This window comes from Vipera ursinii (assembly GCF_947247035.1).
Source record: "Vipera ursinii genome assembly, chromosome: 4".
NCBI classification, from domain to species: Eukaryota; Metazoa; Chordata; class Lepidosauria; order Squamata; family Viperidae; genus Vipera; species Vipera ursinii.
The window spans coordinates 119,398,289-119,418,240 of NC_139514.1; the positions used below are offsets into that span (position 1 = coordinate 119,398,289).

Sequence of the window (19,952 nt, forward strand, 5' to 3'; positions counted from 1 at the left end):
TTGCAGTAAATGTGGCAAGGAACACAAACAACCCGTTTCTATTGTGACGGGAAAATATATATATAAAGGTTGGGTCAGTTTCTGTAGGAAAAAGGGGAAGTGACAGCGAAGTTTGTTGTTTTCTTGTGGGTTTCTCCTAACTCCGAACTGTGTCATAACTGCACAGCTAAAAAAAAAAAAAGTTAAAAGCCACTCAGGGCAAAAATTGATGTGAGTTTTGACGCTTAATGTCCCACTTTTGTCCTTACGAATTCCATGTTGGAATTGGTCCAGAAGGAGGGAACTTTATTCTTAAGATGTTTTGAATTATCCTGGCATTAAACCAAGGACTGAATGAAGCAGTTTGCAACTGTAGCACTGCCTTTTTGAACATTTTTGAACATTTGAAGTGTGTTTGCTATTATTTTCTTAGGGAAATTTTGCTCTTTTTTAGCGCAAGCTGGCCTGGAAATACCTTGATGGCTGGATAAAACGGGCATTTTAATTTTGAAGGGATGGGAAAAAAGTTTTGGGGAACAGGGAGAGTGAAATCCAATCAGGTAGTCCTTGACTTACGGCTGCAATTCAGCCCAAAATTTCCATTGCTAAGCGAGACATTGGTTAAGTGAGTTTTGCCTCCTCTTACGACCTTCCTTGCCACCGTTGTTAAGTGAATCACTGCAGCTGTTAAATTAGTCACACGGTTGTTAAGTGAATCTGGTTTCCCCATTGACTTTGCTTGTCTAAAAAGATCATGTGACCCCCCCCCCCGGGACACTGCAACCGTCATAAATACGAGTCAGTTGCCAAGTGTCTGAATTTTGATCACGTGATCCACGGGGATGCTGCGACGGTCGTAAGTGTGAAAAAGAGCCCCGGGGGAAAAAAAAATGACTTGCGACTGTTTCAGCCCTTGAAACGGTTGCAGCCTCCCCGTGGTCACGTGACTAATGTTTGGTTGCTTGGCAACCGGCACTTATTTATGTGACGAACCCCCCCCCCTTGGTGAACCTCTGATGAGCAAAGTCAGTGGGGAAACCAAATTCGCCGAAACGCCTTCCCAACTTCGCAGCTGCAGCGAACCACGTTAACGACCTTGGCAAGAGAGGTCGCAAAATGGGGCAAAACTCGACAACTGCCTTAGCTTAGCCACGGAAATGTTGAGCTCAGTCGTGGTTGCAAGTTGAGAACTACACCTATAGTAGCAACCAAAGCCCGATTTCCAAGCCCCCCCTCTCTATCCTAAAGACCCCCCCCCAGCTTTTCCAGAAGCCCCCCCTCCCCACCCCGGCTGCGGGGGGGAGGGGGGAAGGAGTCGCGGCGAGGCCGTTTCTGCCTTTCCTCCAGCGGCCATTAGAGGGCGCCCTCGGAGCGGCTAAGCAACCAGCAGTTAGTGCAGGGGTAGGCAACCTCGGCTCTTTTAGGACTCATGGACTTCAACTCCCAGAATTCCTGAGCCAGCCAAGCTGGCTCAGGAATTCTGGGAGTTGAAGTCCATGAGTCCTAAAAGAGCCGAGGTTGCCTACCCCTGGGTTAGTGCAATGCAGCCTTGCAAAGCGGGGTGGGGGGGGGGAAAGGGGAGAAGAAAGCCCCCTCCCCGTTTCTCCCCCCCACCCCGCCCCGCCGAGCTCCTCCGCGTCCTTTCGCTTTCTTTCCCACGCGCGGAGCAATCCCCCGTCGCGCCTGGCTCCACGGCTGGAGCGGACTTGAAAGCGGGAGGGGGCCAGTTTGGAAGATGCCCCTTATCGGACTGGGGGGGGCAGCTCCCCCTCCCTTCCTGGCTCCCTTGAAGGTTTGGGGTTCTTCTTCTTCTTCTCCTCCTTCTCCTTCTTCTTTCTTCTTCTTCTTTTTCTTCTTCTTCTTTTGGGGAGAAGCCCGGAGACGCCAAGCCCGGCTGGCTCCCCTCGGATCCCTTTCGCGCGGCGCGCTTCCCCGCACGGGGAGGGGAGGGGGAGCGAGGGGGCGGGGCGAGGGCGGGCCCGGGGAGGCGTGTCCGGGGCCCCGACGGGCCAATGAGCGCCGCGCCTGCCTTGCCAATGCATCGGGCGAGCGGGCGAGAGGCCCCGCCAGGCTCCGGGCAGCCGGCGAAGCGGCGGGCGGCGGGCGGGCCCTTTGGCGCATTGTCGGCGCGCTCCTTCTTCCCCCGCGGGGATCGCCATCCCGGCCCCTGCTGCCGCAGCCGGCCGGCCGGCCGGGGGCGATGGATCTCGGCGTCTACCAGCTGCGGCACTTCTCCATCTCCTTCCTCTCCTCCTTGCTGGGCACCGACAGCGCCGCGCTCAGCCTCGACAGTAGGTAAAGGCAGCAGCAGCAGCAGCCCAAAGCCCGGCGGGCGAGCGAGCGAGCAGGCCGGACGGAGCCTGACAGCCGGAGGAGGAGGAGGAGGGGGCTTCCCGAGCCGCGCGCCCGCGCCCCTCTCGGCCGCTGCTAACCTGGCCTTCTTCCTTCCTTCCTTCCTTCCTTCCTTCCTTCCTTCCTTCCTTCCTTCCTTCCTTCCTTTCTCTCTCCCTCCCTCCCTTCCTTTCTTTCTTTCTGTCTCTCTTTCCCTCCCTCCCTCCCTCCCTCCCTCCCTCCCTTCCTTCCTTTCTCTCTCTCTCTCCCTCCCTTCCTCCCTTCCTTCCTTTCTTTCTCTCTCTCTCTTTCCCTTCCTTCCTTCCTTTCTCTCTCTCTTTCCCTCCCTCCCTCCCTCCCTTCCTTTCTCTCTCTCTCTTCCTCCCTTCCTTTCTTTCTTTCTTTCTCTCTCTCTCTTTTCCTTCCTTCCTTCCTTCCTTCCTTCCTTCCTTCCTTCCTTCCTTCCTTCCTTCCTCCCTTCCCCGTTTGTGTCTTGCAGCTCCTCCGGGGCCAGCGTGGTCGCCATCGACAACAAAATCGAGCAAGCCATGGTAGGTGGGGGGGGCGGGGAGGATGGGTGGGTGGACGGGGGACTGGCTGGCTGGCTGGGATTAGCCGATGGGAAGCGGGAGGGTCCAGGGGTCACCCTCCTCCCTCCCTCCCTCCCTGGTGCTGCAGAGCCGGCGCCCCCCTTCCCGAAGGAGGAGACGGACCGGGGTCGCTTCGTCCGGCGGACGGGGGGGGGGAAGAAACCTCGCCGTCCTGTTTGCATCGGCCCCCCCAAAGCAGGTGGGGGGTCAGCGGCAAGGATCATGGGGAGAGCGGGGGGGGGGGGAAGAAAGCGGAGAAAAAGAGCCTTTAATTCTCTTAGGGGGCGAGGAGGAGGAGGAGGGCGCTCTTGTCATCTGCAGATTGATTGATCTCCCCCTCCCCGTTGTTATTATTTTCCCTCCCCCCCTTTTTTTTTTTTGCTCCCCGTCTCCAAAATTGTTTTGCGCTTTTGTTGCCGGAATGCTGCAAGGAGCCCCCATCTCCCGGGATCTTCCTCCTCCCCCCCTCCTTTTTCTTCCCCCCACTCCTCCTCCTCCTCCTCCTCCTCTGTTGCTAGGCAAAGTTGAAGTGTAACCCCCAGCTATAAATAGGGCGGCCCCGCTGATTGGCGGAAGGATCAGCTAGGGAGGCGGTCTTCCTCGCCCGGCCTGACGTCAGAGGGGGATGGTGGGGAGGGAAATGCGGCAAGCGACCTTATCTCCCCCCCCTCTTTTCCTTCCTCCCACCAGACAGACTGAGCTGCAGCCCAGGAGGTGGGCATGGGGGGGGCGCGCATGGGGCGCCCTGGAGAGGAGGGGCAGGGAAGCAATCGGGGCCCAGAGCCCCCCCAAAAAAAACTAGGAAAGGCTTCCCTTCCCCCCCCAAAAAAAGCCAGCTGCAGCCACCACCATCGTAAAGCCCTAGAGCAGCATCCTTGATGCTCTGAGCCCGGAGGAAAAAGCAGTGATGCAACAACCCCGGAGTGTTTCAGGCGGGGCCTGTTGTGTCTGATCCAAAATTAAGGCTGGATCTTCCCAGTCAGCTGGACTGCTTTGCTCCGGAAGGAAAGGCCCAAAAGACACTCAAGAGATCAGGTTATCGCCCTCCTTCCCCCCCCCCCATTATTCTTAATCCAGGACATCCCCTCCCCCCCCCAAAGGCTGGACAATTTAGCCTTGTAGTCCCGCTGCCAAACGGGAACCCCGTTCTGGGAACCCATCTAATACCCGTGAAACTGGAGTGGCGCTGAGGTCCGCAAGAGGAGCGAAGCCCGTCCCTCCCGTCCCGCCAAATTTGCCAGGGAAAAGTCGCCCTCCACCCTGCCTAACTAAGTGTCCTTGTGGGGACAGCTTTGCGTTAACCTTCAGCGGAAGGGAAGTTCAGCATTTAAAACCTTGAGGATGATTTGTGTTGTGTTGCAAGCCCAAGGCTCCTCCAGTCAACGGTTGGGATCTTTTAAATGGGTAAGAGCTTGGGGATGTTAATGGTTAAGTTGGATACACGAAGAATATTCCCAGTATACATCATCTTCCCCCAAGGGCTGGAGTTGGTGTTCTCTGATCGAGTCGGTTTCCCGGAGTTTTGCAAACGAAAAGGTTTTAAAATGAGCATCTGAGTGGGAAAGTGTTAAAATGAGAATTGGCTGTTGGGCCTAAGATAAAGGGATTGCAAAAAAAAATCTGAATCCTTTATCTGGGTCCAAATCTGGGTGTGTGATGTCTGTGGAGATTCTCAGTCATCCAGGTCTGGGTTTGTGATGTTTTTCTGTGTATTTTAATTCCTTGCAACCTGCTTCAGGCTGCTTAGGTGTAAACACCAATAAAAGGGAATATTTGCATCATCAGTGCAAGAAGGGAGTGGGGTTTATGGAGAGGAGAAGGAGGAGGACTGTGGGGTCCTTGGTGCTGTCTGAGCTTGGTGGTTTCCTTGCAGATGTTTAAGGCCCCATCTTGGGAACCTCATCAGTGTCTAACCTAACCCATCATCAATGAACTGATGATGCTACCTAGTTTGGGTCATGAAACGTCTGCAAGAAAACCACCAAGCTCTGAGAGCAACAGGAACCCTTCATTTGTGTAGAGCAGAGGTCTTAAAACTTGGCCCTTTTATGACATGGACTTCAACTACCCAGAATTCCTCAGCCAGGCACGTGTGCCTGGCTGAGGAATTCTGGGTAGTTGAAGTCCACAAGTCATAAAAGGGCCCAGTTTGAAGACCCCTGGTTTAGTGCAAGGATATCCATCCTTGGCAACTTTTAAGGCCTGTGCTGGCTGAGGAATTCTGGGTAGTTGAAGTCCACAAGTCATAAAATTTAATTTAATTTTAATTTAATTTAATAATATTTATATACCGCCCTTCTCCCCTGAGGACTCAGGGCGGTTCACAGGGCAGAATAAAATACTACATACAAACGTTAAAACAAGATTAAATAATTGCCCATATTAAAACAGTTGGAATAAAATTCTAAAACAACAATTTAAAATTAAAACAAAAAATTAAAAAACCCCACCAATCCCCATCAGGCTAGGCCGGCTTGTACAAACAGAAACGTCTTGAGGTCGCGGCGAAAGGAGCGAATAAAAGGGCCCAGTTTGAAGACCCCTGGTTTAGTGCAAGGATATCCATCCTTGGCAACTTTTAAGGCCTGTGCTGGCTGAGGAATTCTGGGAGTTGAAGTCCACAAGTCATAAAAGGGCCCAGTTTGAAGACCCCTGGTTTAGTGCAAGGATATCCATCCTTGGCAACTTTTAAGGCCTGTGCTGGCTGAGGAATTCTGGGTAGTTGAAGTCCACAAGTCATAAAAGGGCCAAGTTTGAAGACCCCTGGTGTAGAGAGAGGTGGAATGGGTCAATCTCGAGGGTGGCATTCAAGCAGAGGGGCCCTTTGGATGTAGACCGTCCCCATTCTTGACAGGCCTTGCCAGCATCTCCCACTGTTGGTGCAACTCTTTTTTTTCTTCCCCCTTCTGCTTCTGTTTTCCAGGATCTGGTGAAGAGCCACTTGATGTACGCCGTGCGAGAGGAAGTTGAGGTGCTGAAAGAGCAGATCAAAGAACTCATTGAGAAAAACAACCAGCTGGAGCAGGAGAATAACTTGTTGAAAACTTTAGCCAGTCCAGAACAGCTGGCTCAGTTCCAGGCACAATTGCCGGCCAGCTCTTCTCCGGCGGCGTCTTCACAAACGCCAGGGACGACTCTACAGCCTTCCCAGCCTGCGCCTCCAAGCTCCGGACCCTCGGCGTAGTAGTCCAGCCGGCACCCCCTTTCAAGATTTCGGCACCCTTGGACTCTGCTGAGGCTGGACTGCAGGAATCCAGCAGTCTCTGCATGCTGTTCCCCCCACCTCACCCCGACCCACCCCAGTTATGAAAACTCTTCCGCAGTATTAAGCTGTTCAGGGGGCAGCAGGAGAGGATTGAAATGTTTCTTTTAGAGTTTGTTTTTTTTTTTAAAAAATTGGGGGTGGGAGGGAGGGTCTTGACACCCTTCAGGGAATTAGCACCAATGCACTGGGCGACTTGGGCAGCTTCTGCAGCGGCTGGTTACAAAAATAACGTACGTGTGCCTGAAGCTTATTTTTTTTCCCTCTAAACCTTCCGTGTAGTGCCGTGATGAATGCAAGCGCTTTTGGGCCTGGAAATGTGAAGGCCTTGGCTGGGAAAGTGGGGATGAAGCCCCCCCCCCTTCTCTAGCTTTCCATCCGGAAGCCAAAGGAATAAGACAGGGGAAGAAGGAAATGTGGGGAAACAGGGACGGTAAAAGGGGGAAGGGGCTTTTGGAGCCTGCAGTCTTAAAAAAAAAGAAAAAGAAAAAGCAGATGTGCACTCATTTTCTCTAGCCAAGGAAAGTGCAAAAACAAAAGAAAAAAAATCGCCTATTTTCTAGGAGAGGAATCGGTAGGTTAAAAAATATATATATATATATGCTGTGACATAGGATGGTCTGATGAAGGTTTGTTTGCTTAATGTATATTTGTGTATTTAGTGTATAATTACTTTGTAAAATAGGAACTGTAACTATTCCATTCAGTTGTACAGAGTGAATTTAAGAGTGAACTGAACCAGTTTGGATAAGTGATTTTTTTTTTGCTTCGTTTTTTTTAAGTTTTATTCTGGTTTTTGTTTTTTTTTGGACACTACATGGATTCAATTTTGCACCTGTTACGAGCTCTCTGGAAATCATCTGGTGCTGTTTATGTCAGTTCTAAAAGTTGCCTTGGAAAAATGAATATATTGAAGTCAAAGGCTGTCCTTTGCAGTTCCCGTGTGGATGTGGGAAGGCCGGGGGGGGGGGGGGAAGAACAGGGATGAGCTCACCAAAGCAAAATCTTAAAATTTAATTCCTCCACATTTTGGATGGGGCATACGATCTGTGTAATAGGATGCATATGTTCTTGTGCATGTTCTGGGAGATTTCATTGGGAGGAAAATGGTAAAATACCAGTATATTTAACGATTGCACTTGTCAACTTCTAATAAAGCATACCATGTTGATATAGAAGCTGTGATTTGAGGGGACTCTTGCCTGCCATGAGTTCAGCCAAAACCTAGATACAACCAGGCCTTTTGGTTTTGCAAAACCTATTTTTTTTTTGTTAAAAAAAATGGCTAGAGAGTTTTTTAACAGCCAAATATTAAAATTGTGTTCCTACCGCAAAATGACTTATGCAAAAAAAAAAAAAATTCAAAGTGGTGATTTCAACCAGAAGGGAAAATGGAAAACCTTGGTTTGGCTAATCTGATGCTTTGACATGGGGTAGAAAAGGCAATTTGGTCCTTCGAAAGAGGTGGTGCACAACTAAAGTGATAATTGTCACAATAACCAGCCCTTTTAGCTAAATCTGGCCGACATGGCGTCGTAACGTTCTTAAGGCATCCTCCTTCCAGTCGCCATTAAATGGATTGGACGTCAGGCAATGCTGAGCGTTACTCGAAATACTTCACATGGGTTATTGTTTGAATTATCCTTCACTAATCCCGCAAGATGGGGTACCAGCAACTCTTTATTTTGCATCCCAGAGAAATTACGAGAGAGGATTGCAGCAGGGGTCTTGTAGAGACTCGGTTACACAGACAAAAACTATGGCTGGGCCGCTATCACGTTTATAAGCAAGCATGGCTTGTGGTTTGTCACCATTGCAGATGTAACTTGAGAATTTTCACTTTGGAATTAAAGGAACAAAACAAAACCATGGATCCCTTTTTAAAGTTCACTTGGTCGACGGCTTCCTTCCATACTCTTCCCAGCAGAGAAAAGAACATGAAACTTAGCTAACTAGATTAGGGACAGTTTGGGAACTTTTTACCAGTCAGGCCCAACTTAGAGGCTCATTTGTTTTGCTTGTCACTTAAAACAAACTTGTGGCTCCCTGTGATGTGCAGACTTCCTTCTCTCTGAATTGCAGTTCCAGATTGTTTACCAGATGTTAAACAGGATCTCTTCTCAGAAATGCAGCTGGCCCTCTTGTTTGCTTTCACCCGTTTTCCCACTGAAAATCTGAGCCACTCACCTTACTGGTCTTTGTGCGATAGGAAATGGTCCGTGTGTAGCGTTGGAGAAATGGTACAGGGCCTGACAAATCACAAATGGCTTTAGGGACATCAAGAATTACAGGATTCTACAGTTGTGGGAGGGACTTAGAGCACAGAACATCAGAGATGGAAGGGGCCTTGGAGGTCATCTAGTCCAACCCCCTGCTGAGGCAGGGGATCCTGTACCATTTCAGACAAAAGGCTGTCTGGTCTCCTCTTAAAACCCTCCAGGGTTGGAGCACCCACAACTTCTGGAGGGAAACTGTTCCCCTGGTTGGTTGATCTCCCTGTCAGGAAACTTCTTAGTTCCACCTAGGTCTTCCCTAAGATGAGACTTGTGTCTCTATGAGATGGCTGTCCAGTAATTTGTGCCTTCAAGTTCATGTTGACTCCTGGAAACAATCTTTCAGCAAGTGAAAACTGGATTTCGAAAGTGGTTTGGGTGACGTCTTCAAATGAAAACAAGAAAGTCCAGTTGCCTTGTGAAAAAGCATATTTGGGACGAACGCAGGATTAGATCTCCAGATCCTCCATTTTTGGCCAGTGTCTTAATAACTACCATATCTGGCTATTAGTCCAGGGAAAAAGCGTGTTGCCTCTCTGGGATTTGGTTCCTTTGTCAAAAAATGCTTCTACTGCTTAGTAATATAGTTTAACAAAACTCCACCTTGGCCGCCTTCTACCTTAAACCAACCACCGAAGATAATTAACTGCAATCTTGATTATCTTCGGTGGAGCTTCCTTTGAGGCATTTGAACCGTGATCAGTTGGTTTTTCTTTCTGCTAAATTTATCCTGCTCCTTCAGTAGTTCTTCATAAACTTGCTAGTCCCAAACCACACACTTTGAAAGAGAGGAAAAAAGGCAATTTGCAGGGATGCAGGACAGAACCAGCTGAAATTAAAGTGTTTCCTGTGTAAAGACTTTAACTCTGGTAATTATAGCAATGTTAGTGTTTTTTTCCCCTGCCCTCGAGCACTCCCCCCCCCTTTTCCAATTGTATTTCAGATACATACAGTTTCCTGGGATGTCTTGCTCCAGGGTGACTGTAGCCAAGACTAGTATGCGTTTATTCTGCATCTTCTTCCAACGGTGACATTAAATTTTATATTTATATTTTGCACTTTTTAAAGGCCAATCGATAGTAGCTCTTCCTGTAGAAAATTACAGAAGACCGTGGATTTTTCATCTGGACAGGGTAGGGTGGAATAAAGATAAATTATGCTTATTTTGCACGTCGATCGTATTCTATATATATATATATATATATATTGACCTAAATCTAGGAGATGATACTTATATCCTGGAATTTTTGTCTTGATGGTGTTAGTGTTGTAGTTACAATTTCTGTGTTGGGGCGTTTGGATCCATTATATGATTCCTGCTTCCTGGGATTTATTTATTTAGCGTATGGCTGGTCACACACAGAATTAAAAGCACTTCATATTTACAAGTTAGAACAGTTAAAACAATTTTTTTTAAAAAAAGCCATTATAAAACCTAAGAGGAAAACAGAAATAACATTTCAGAGTTTAATGTCGAGTTTGGAGATCCAGTCAGTAGCTGCCGTTGTTACGCAGAGGAAGTCCTTAAAATCTCCTGGGTATCTTCCATTAGTGCATTCCCTCACTGTATGTTGGATAGTCTGTTGGGGAGCCCCGCAATCACATTGTGCTGAGGGTGTCTTTCCCCATTTATACAGAGAATCGGCACACACCCCATGAGTCGTTCTAATTCTATTGTATGTCACCCATATAAGAGCCTTGGTGGAGCAGTGGGCTAATGCCTCCCTAAGTAACACCAGCTGCCTGCAATTAGTGCAGGTTCGAGTCCCACCAGGCTCAAGGTTGACTCAGCCTTCCATCCTTCCCAGGTAGGTAAAATGAGGACCCAGATTGTTGGGAGCAATTAAGCTGACTTTGTAATAATGCCGCTTGGGGTGTGTGTGTCTGTGAAAGCCCTAATAAGCAGGCATATACATAGAATGAAGGCTACTGCTAACCTTGTAAGCCGCCCTGAGTCTTTGGAGAAGGGCGGGATATAAATGGAATTAAAATAAATAAATATGTGTCGGGGTAGATTAAATCCTGGAGGTATACTATTATGTTTATGTTTTTGTTTTATTTAATTTATATACCGCCCTTCTCCCTGGGGACTCAGGGCGGTTCACAGGGCATATAAATAAAAATACAATACTATACAAAAGTTAAAACAAAGATTAAATCAGTGCCCAATTAAAAAACAATAATGCAATCTAAAATGACGATTTAAAACCCAGCTCCCCCATCAGGCCAGACCGGCCAATTCAAACAAATGGGTCTTCAGACCACGACGGAAAGTTCGGAGGTCCGATGCCGTCCGGAGCTCCACCGGCAGTTGGTTCCACAAAGCCGGGGCACCCACAGAGAAGGCTCTCCCCCTGGGGGCCGCCAGTCGGCATTCCCTGACCGGAGGCACCCTGAGGTGGCCCTCTCTGTGGGAACGCACAGGGCGGAGGGGAGTTGAAGCCGGCAGCAGGTGGTCCCCGAGGTACCCCGGACCCATGCCATGTAGGGACTTAAAGATCATAACTAAGACCTTGAATATGCTCAGAAATATCTTGGGAGCTATAGATAACTCCATGCTTCCATCCACTTTTGTATAGTGCTCTGACGTTCAGCCAGCAGCTTAAGCGCTGTGAGGAGTGATGGATTTCTTGACTTTAATCAACATCTTAAGAGATCAGAGGTATAGGCATGAATGGGTAGAGAGGAGTTTAGCAGGATCTTACTATACTCCCGAATGAGAGCTTCTTGTCGTCGTAAGTGTGGGGGAGCTATGTGGCTAAGAACTGGTAGCCAGTGAATAGGTGTAGATTTTATGCACCCAGTAATTAATCTCATCGTATGGTTGAGTTGAACATCAACAAGTCTTGTATGTGAGCTGTTTATCCATATAGGTGCGCAGTATTCCGCTACAGAGTAGCAAAGCCCAAGGGCTGCGCATCGAAGAGTTGGAGCTGAAGCTCCCCAAGGTGTTCCGCACAGTTTTTGCAGAATGTTGTTTCTGCTGTTAACCTTGGCAGCCATATTCTGAATATGTTTTTTTAAAAGACAGGGTCCTGTCTAGGGTGACCCCCAGATATTTTGGAGTTGCTTCATATGGGAGCAATTTGTTATTTAGGTATACATTGAGTTCTCTTTTTGCCAGTTTATTATTAAGGTGGAAACATGATGTGACTGTCTTACTTACGCTTGGGATTAACCTCCTTTGGTGGAAGTATGTGCTCAGAGTTGTAAGGTCGGCTGTAAGTACACCTTCTGTAATTTCGATGTCCTTGTGGCTATGTGCTAATGCCAAGTCATCAGCCTAAGAGAACTTTGTTGATAGCGTGGGTGGTATATCGGAAATATGTAAGTTGAATAAGAATGGGGCCAATACAGACCCCTGAGGGAGTCCATTATTCAGATGTCTTTGCTTACTAATTTTATCGCCCATGATGACTTGAAAGGTCCTTGCTGAGAGCATGTTATTTATTAGGCGGCCCTTGGTCCTACAAGGGACAGCGTGGCATTGAACTAGGAACTTGGATGAAGTCCTGGCCATGATCTGTTATTGCCATGAAAAAAAGATTTTTTTAAAATTCTGCTACTCTAGTGGCGTTGGCTTCTGCAGTCAAAGGTCAATTTATGATTGATTTTTTATGAGATGGGTTGGAATTCTTCAAGCTGAAGAGACTTGAGACAAGCATGGGATTATAACTGTTTGTGGGAAATGCTGCTAGTTTCCATTTTCTGAGCTAAAAAGGCATGCAGTGTAAAAAGTCAGCTTCCAAAAGCATTGTACAATTGGTTCACCATTTACTTGAAACAGATTTTTGAGGTGGAGGAGGAGGAGGAGGAGAAATAAATAAGATGGTAATAAATATTGCATAAGATCTTGTTACATTTTTAGGGTAAAACATCAAACTCTAGAGATGAGAAAATGTACCTAGGAGATTTTTGGCCGGAAGAAATATAACTCTCTGAATTGCCTACTGCGTTTGGAGGTTGTGAAGGATTACTTCGGTCATGGTTAAGGTTAAGGCAGTGGCCTAGAAACCAGGAGACTGTGAATTCTAGTCCTGCCTTAGGAAAGAAAGCTGGTTGGCTGACCAAGAGCCAGTTCCTCTCAGCCCAGCCCACCTCACAGGGTTGTTCTGTGGAAAATAGGAGGAGGATTAAGTATGTTCACTGCTTTAAGTTATAAAAACAACAAAGGGGGGGTATAAATATATAATACAAACTATTACATCAGTTGTTTTATTTATTGGTATCACGCTTTTATTATTTCAAGGCAGTGAACATATTCAACTCAACTTCCTGCTTCTGTTTTCCCCAGAACAACAACCCAGTGAGGTCGGCTGGGCTGCGAGAGAGCAACCGGCCCAAAGACACCCAGCCGGCTTTCTTGTCTAAGGTGGGACTAGAATTCCCAGTCTCCCGGTGATTGGTCCAAAACCATCCAGCCGGCTTTCTTGTCTAAGGTGGGACTAGAATTCCCAGTCTCCCGGTGATTGGTCCAAAACCATCCAGCCGGCTTTCTTGTCTAAGGTGGGACTAGAATTCCCAGTCTCCCGGTGATTGGTCCAAAACCATCCAGCCGGCTTTCTTGTCTAAGGTGGGACTAGAATTCCCAGTCTCCAGGTGATTGGTCCAAAGCCATCCAGCCGGCTTTCTTGTCTAAGGTGGGACTAGAATTCCCAGTCTCCCGGTGATTGGTCCAAAACCATCCAGCCGGCTTTCTTGTCTAAGGTGGGACTAGAATTCCCAGTCTCCCGGTGATTGGTCCAAAACCATCCAGCCGGCTTTCTTGTCTAAGGTGGGACTAGAATTCCCAGTCTCCAGGTGATTGGTCCAAAGCCATCCAGCCGGCTTTCTTGTCTAAGGTGGGACTAGAATTCCCAGTCTCCCGGTGATTGGTCCAAAGCCACCCAGCCGGCTTTCTTGTCTAAGGTGGGACTAGAATTCCCAGTCTCCTTTCTAGCCTGGCGCCTTAACCACTCGACCAAACTGACTCTCTTGTTACCTCTTCAAACTATTGCAGAAATTGCTGTTTCTTGTACAGAAGAAGAGAGCAGGGCTGAAAATTATTTTTAAAAGCCCCCAAAATATAATCAGAGAACACATTTCTGTTTTTTTTTTTTTTACATTTGTCTGGCCAAAGAATCAACCACCCCCGCAGGGCGCAGAGATGTTTGACACTCTCTAGCTTGTTTTTGTCAGGATTAACTGAAACGTATACCTGAGGACATTGCTGGAAAGATGCAAAGGCTCTCTTGGTTTCCCTACAAGGCTAGTAAGGGTGAGGCAGTGGACAACCTCTTGAGATCTTCTCCAAGGAGTTTAGAGAAGGACCCACAAATTTATGGAGAACTTACAAATCACTTCGTGTTTTTTTAATAGCCAAGAGGAATCAATGCATCATTATACCTTTCAATATCTTAGGACATATTTAAAGTTCTTCAAACCTTCTCTGGCTGTAATAAGAACAGGTGGTATTATTAGATGGATCCCGGCTTAATTCGAACAAGATACCTAATCTGAACGTGTAGCTGACTAGTAATTTGTAGAAAATTGTTTCCAGAATACTTTTAATTACCATGTGTAAGATTGCAGGAATAACGCCCTTAGAAATGTAATGTTTGTCCTCTTAATTCCATAGCATGAATAAAGATTGAGTTGTGCCTTTTTCTTTCAACAAGACAAGGAATATATAATCATAGGAGAGTCAAATCTGGGTGGTTGTTTTTTTGGTGATTTGAGGGACATACATTTGGGATATTGGGTTTTTAAACACTGGAAGTTCAACTCCACCCACAGAAATACTGTCCATTCCCTGCTGCAAGAAGTTTAAAAAGTAAAGAAATGAGAAGCGAACAAAGGCTTGAGTGAGATAGTTGCAAAGGAAATATTCTAGGATAGGATTTGTGAAAATTATTTGCAACGCCTGGAAAAAGGATCGGGCAATATCAAGCTCGCCAATATTTTGGCATTTCCCATTTGCTGTTGACCGATGCTGCAAACAAGCAGGCAGTTGTAACCCAAACAATTTATGTGTGGCTTATACATTGGTACTTTCGTTAATTGCAAAGTGCAACCGTAGAAAATTCATTGCTTGTAAACCTCGATTTCAGAAGACTCTGTCCAAATAGGGTTTATGCAAGAAGCAAGTTCAAAACCCAGAATTTTACTTTGTCAATTTAACTACCCTAAAGTTACTGCAGCATCCACAGCTTAAGGTCCAGTCAAAGAAAAGGAGTTGGGGGTGGTCCCTAAATCAACATTTAAAAAACAAAACAGGAGGAGATGACGTAAATCACTGAAGATGAGCGAGTTCACTTTCCTTCTTCAACCTCTAGGAGGTCATTTTGACCTATGAGATTATCATTATCATCGTGACCTACTATGAGATTAATAGCTGAAGAAAAACACAAGTCCGGTTGCCTCATGTAAAAAAACAAAAAAAAAAAGCCAAAACACCTTAGGACATTAGTAGCTGAGATTTGGGGAAAATAAAAATGGCACATTGCCTTCTGCTTTGGTATTTTAAATCCTTTTGAATTTAACGGCCCGCTTTCACCTCGAGAGCTGTTTAAAAGTGGGCCCTGCTGGAAAAAAAGGATGCTGAGGATCTAACCAGAGCGCGTAAACTCCAAAGAGACGGAAGGTAAGAACTCTCTGCAAACATGGGAATTGGCAGCGAGAACAAAGGGCCCTGTTTTAAGAGAGTAAACATTTCCAGGCTGCTTGTAGTAGAAACCTTGGAAGCTCATGGGAACGTAACCGCCAAGATGCTAATGATGTCTTTTCTCCTGATTTCTTTCACCCAACTCACTTCGTCCAACTTTTTTCTCTTTTGGAGCCCATCCTAGTTGGAACGGATGGGGTTCTCAAAACCTCAGAGTCAGATCTATGTAAAGCTGACGGAGGGCTTCTGCCAAGGGGCTAGAAGATAAATTTCTTCCAGGGCTTCAAGCATCGATGATGGTTCCCAAAGTCTATTGTGAAACCCTCTTTTGTAGGCTGTAAACTATTCCAGTCATGGTAAAGCACCAGATTTAGTTCTCCAAATTACGATGTGTGGTGTCCTCAAAGAAGTTATGAATGAAACTAAGAAGAAGTGAGGTACCTGACCTTGAAGGATGGAGTTTTAGCAATGCTTGTATGGCCTAGCACAGAGGTCCCCAACCTTTTGGGCACCAGGGACTGGTTCCGTGGAGAAAGGCTTTTGCAACAAAGACAAAAAAAAACACAAACATTTACAATATACAGAAAACGAAGAAATCAAATAATTGAAAACCATTTCAAAAATTTCAAATTATATCTACTTCTAAACTAACAATTATATTCCACTCATTAAGTCTCTTATAACCACCCAACTCCAAAGCTTATTCATTAACAAAAACTTATTTCATTTCATTTTTGACCAACCTCCAAGCCACCCTCATTTCTTTAATCTTTTATCCATCCAGATATACCATTTATTCCATGATAGAAATGCTGGTGTCTCTTCTTTACCCTTCAACTTCTTGGTCGATGTGTCTGCTTCTACACAATCAAGTATTCTCCTAATTATAACTTCATTTGGTGGGGTATGATTTGCCTTCCAAAATTGAGCATACCCTATCCTTGCCACCATTAATATATGTAAAACCAAATACCATATTCCCTTCTTAATATTTCCAGGCCTGGAGCTAAGCAGATACGTCTTCGTTTTCTGTATATTGTAAATGTTTTTTTTTTGTCTTTGTTGGTGTATGGTGTGTTTTTAACACGAAATGTAAATAAAGATTTATTTGGGAAAGGCTTTTGCACGGACCAGAGGTGTGTGTGATTTTGTGTGCTGCTTGCATCCCACGGATGGGGCTTTGCTTGTTTGTGTGGACCGGTTTCTGGCATGCCGCAGCCCAGTACTGGTCCATGGACCAGGGTTTGGGGACCCCTGACCTAGCATACACAAGTGGTCCTTGACTTATAACCGTCTAATGATTGTTCCAAGTTAACAACAGCACTGAAAAAGTGATGTGACCCTTATTTACACAACCGTTGCAGCATCCCCATGATCAAAATTTGGACGCTTGGCAACTGACTCGTATTTATGACGGTTGCAGAATCCCGGGGTCACATGATCCACTTTTGCAACCTTCTGACAAGCAAAGTCAATGGGGGACGCCAGATTCACTTAACAACTGGGTTACTGACTTAACAACTGAAGTGATTCTTTTAACAACGGTGGCACAAAAGGTCGTAAAATTGGGGCAAAATTCAACCATCTTGCTTAGCAATGGAAACTAGGGGCTCAGCTGTGGTGAAAAGTCACCTGTACTCCTGCAAACCTTGTGGGAACAGGACGAGACACCCATCTTCCAACTGGAAGTTGGGGAAGAGCAAAGATTTAGTAGCAAATTTACTGTCTCCGTGGCAGTTTCTGACTTTGCAAGCTAAGCAAGGTTGGGCCTGGCCAGTACTTGGAAGGGGTGCAAAACTAAAGGCTAGATTTGGATAATATAATTTTTTTTTAAAACCATCTTGGGAAATGGAAGACAAAATAGCCGAAAAAGGCAAAGGCGATCCAATTTTGTAATCCTGCCAGAAAAACTGCATGGAAGTGGTCACCCAGGGGTCAAGCTGAACTCGAGGACATTTTGACTTCTAATAAATTTATGAAGCCAGGAGAGTTGTGGACTCCAGGCTGCATCGTCAGGGCGCTGAATGTAAACTGGACTTGTAAGTATATAAACAATTGAGACTGGACGACTTTTGCTGGCAAAAGCCAAAGAGCAATGAAATGAAGAAAACACATGCCAATCATCTTGTTCCTGGGGGCCATTAATAAAAGCCACCAGAGCTGGAGGAAGGAAGAGGCTACTGATCATAAAAAACCACAAAATAAATAAATAAAACAATAGTGAAGCATAGAAAGCTTCTTCCTGCTTCTTTTAAGATTTAACGGTTTTCAACCTGTAACTATTTTAAACTCCCTTGCTTTTTTTTATTTGTGGGGTGCTAATAGCATGGGATCTATGCCTAATTCATCCATTCTTTGCAACTGCACACTTGTGTAAACTCATGCCAGCTATTCATTCATCAAGAAACCAAATGACGGGTCCTTGGTGCTCTCCGAGCTGGGTGGTTTTCTTGCAGACGTTTCATGACCCAAATGGGTAACATCTTCAGTGCTAGAGAGGAGGAGAAGGAGGAGGAGGGATAGGAAGGAAGGAAGGAAGGAAGGAAGGAAGGAAGGAAGGAAGGACAGACTGTGGGGTCCTTGATGCTCTCTGAGCTTAGTGAGTTTTCTTGCAGACATTTCATGACCCAACTAAGTAACACCATCAGTGCTAGAAGGGAGGAGGAGGAGGAGGAGGAGGAGGAGGAAGAAGAGAAGAAGGAGGAGGAGGAAGAGGAGGAGGCTTATGGGGTCCCTGGTGCTCTCTGAGCTTGGTTGTTTTTTTGCAGACATTTCATCACCCAACTAGGTAACATCATCAGTGCTAAGAGGGAGAGAGGGAGGGAGGGAGGGAGGGAGGGAGGAAGGAAGGAAGGAAGGAAGAAAGAAAGAAAGAAAGAAAGAAAGAAAGAAAGAAAGAAAGAAAGACTGTGGGGTCCTTGGTGCTCTCTGAGCTTGGTTGTTTTTTTGCAGACATTTCATCACCCAACTAGGTAACATCATCAGTGCTAGTAAGGAATGGGTTTTGCTCAGGGACCCCTCATTCCAACCTTGAGCTACAAATACTCTCCTTTATCAAACACACCAAAGATCTGTTGGTAAGAACAGAGAGCTATAGGCATGGCTGGTCACTGCAAGGTTGGTAAATTCATTGCCTATTGTGATACCAACCGTGCCTCCGCCTAAATCTTACCTGGCACTAATGTACTTCTTCACTTTGCATTCTTTAAGCGTTTTCAAGCTACGCTGATCTCACCTTCCGACTAGCAGTGGCAGGGGAAAGTATTGTTACAGTCTGGTTTTCTGCTCAAGGGTGCCTTTAGGGTGGAGAATATTTACATGAAAAATTTAAAAAGACTACAACAAATAACCCCCAGAGCACCAGTCTAAAATAAAAGTACAAAAACGGCTGCTGTAATTCTTTAAAAGCCTATAAAATGTTTTTGTCTGTGGATTGTGGCGAGAGCTTCTCGTATAAACAGTTTCCTGGCTTCTTAGAAACAAATGTTAAGTTTTGGGGAAAAAAGAAGGATGAGAAACAGGGGATCCAGTTGGTTTGTAAGTAGTCTGTTAGCTGAATATCTTCATGGAGCTTTCTCAACAATTGTATCTAGTTTAGAACAAGTCCAGCAATGAGCAAGCTCTCCGTGCATCTCTTCTGCGTGGTCTCCCATGTTCAGAAAAGTTACATCCCCAGAGTTGCCTTTAGCTACGTAACTCTGAATCTTATTTGTGTCTGTTTGGGCCTCAGTTTCACCCCACCTGGAAGGATAACTAAATTCAAGAGAGCTCATCCCAACGTGGTTCCTTTCTGCCGGTTCCCCATTGTTAAACCGAAAATGCGGAATGGTAATAAACACGCTAAGTAAGCACCACGACTAAACAAAAAGCCACAGATTATAATAAATAACAAACATGTCCTTAATAAATAAATAATGATTTAACACCATCAAACAATAGCAGAGTCACCTGGGCGAGACAGGCGGCCTAGACATTTAATAAGAAATAAAATAAAAAATAAATAAATAAACATTTACCTTTCCTAAGCCCTTGGGAAGGACTTCGTAAGCGGATAAAGATGCCAAACCCAGCCTGAACATCTGGCCAATTGTGCAGGCAGATGTAACAACAACACTGGCATTGACAAAATCCCCATCAGTCAATTGCAAGAGTCAGCGTAACTTGGAACCGCTGAGATTCCACAATGGTGCTTTTAACCCCATCGAACCACATCTGTCTGTACCATAGGTGGACAAACATGCCAGAACATCTGGTCGACTGTGCAGCCAACCCTAATAATAATAATAAATAAACACCACTAAGATATCATAAGGTGGTTAGAACGAGGGAGAACGTCAATCTTTCCACATAACCAAATTTCATTATTTCACACAAATTTCATTCTTTCATTCTTTCAAGATACAGTTGACAGTTTATTAAAAGTGAGTCATGAGATCAATAACTCCCAACTGAAATCCTAAAGGTGCTTTTTTCAAGAGGCAGCTGGACTTTCTTGTTTTTCTTTAAGACGTTTCGCTTCTGATCCAAGAAGCTTCTTCAGCTCTGACTGGATGATGGGGAGAATGGAAGGATTTATACTCCTTGCAGACAGCTGGTCATTTGCATCCTTTTGGAGAGTCGTTGAGGCCGCTTGGAGGTTTACCTCAGGGTCACCTGAGTGGTGCAAATGGGTGGGGAGCCTTCTTGGAACTGCTGAAAGGACGGCGTTGTAGATTGTCCTTTGGGACAATCATAAACTTGGATGATTGAGAATCTCCGCAGACAGTTGGTAATCATATCAAGGACTAGAAGGATTGATCCAATTCCTCACCGAAGTCAAAAAATTTCTAAATTCATTGATTGAGCCAAAAAGCAGGAGAGAGAGAGATACATAC

At 45.8% G+C, this 19,952-nt stretch overlaps 1 protein-coding gene across 1 annotated transcript in view; it reads left to right on the plus strand.

The window, feature by feature from the left end:
* TSC22D1 (TSC22 domain family member 1) overlaps positions 1 to 6,900 on the plus strand; it is a 58,158-nt gene extending 51,258 nt beyond the window's left edge. The window contains exons 2-3 of the mRNA XM_083362311.1: positions 2,810 to 2,861; positions 5,824 to 6,900. Coding sequence (XP_083218437.1) covers positions 2,810 to 2,861; positions 5,824 to 6,084 — 313 coding nt within the window. The 3' untranslated portion in view covers positions 6,085 to 6,900. The remainder of the gene's footprint in view (positions 1 to 2,809; positions 2,862 to 5,823) is intronic.
* Positions 6,901 to 19,952: the final 13,052 nt, after the last annotated feature.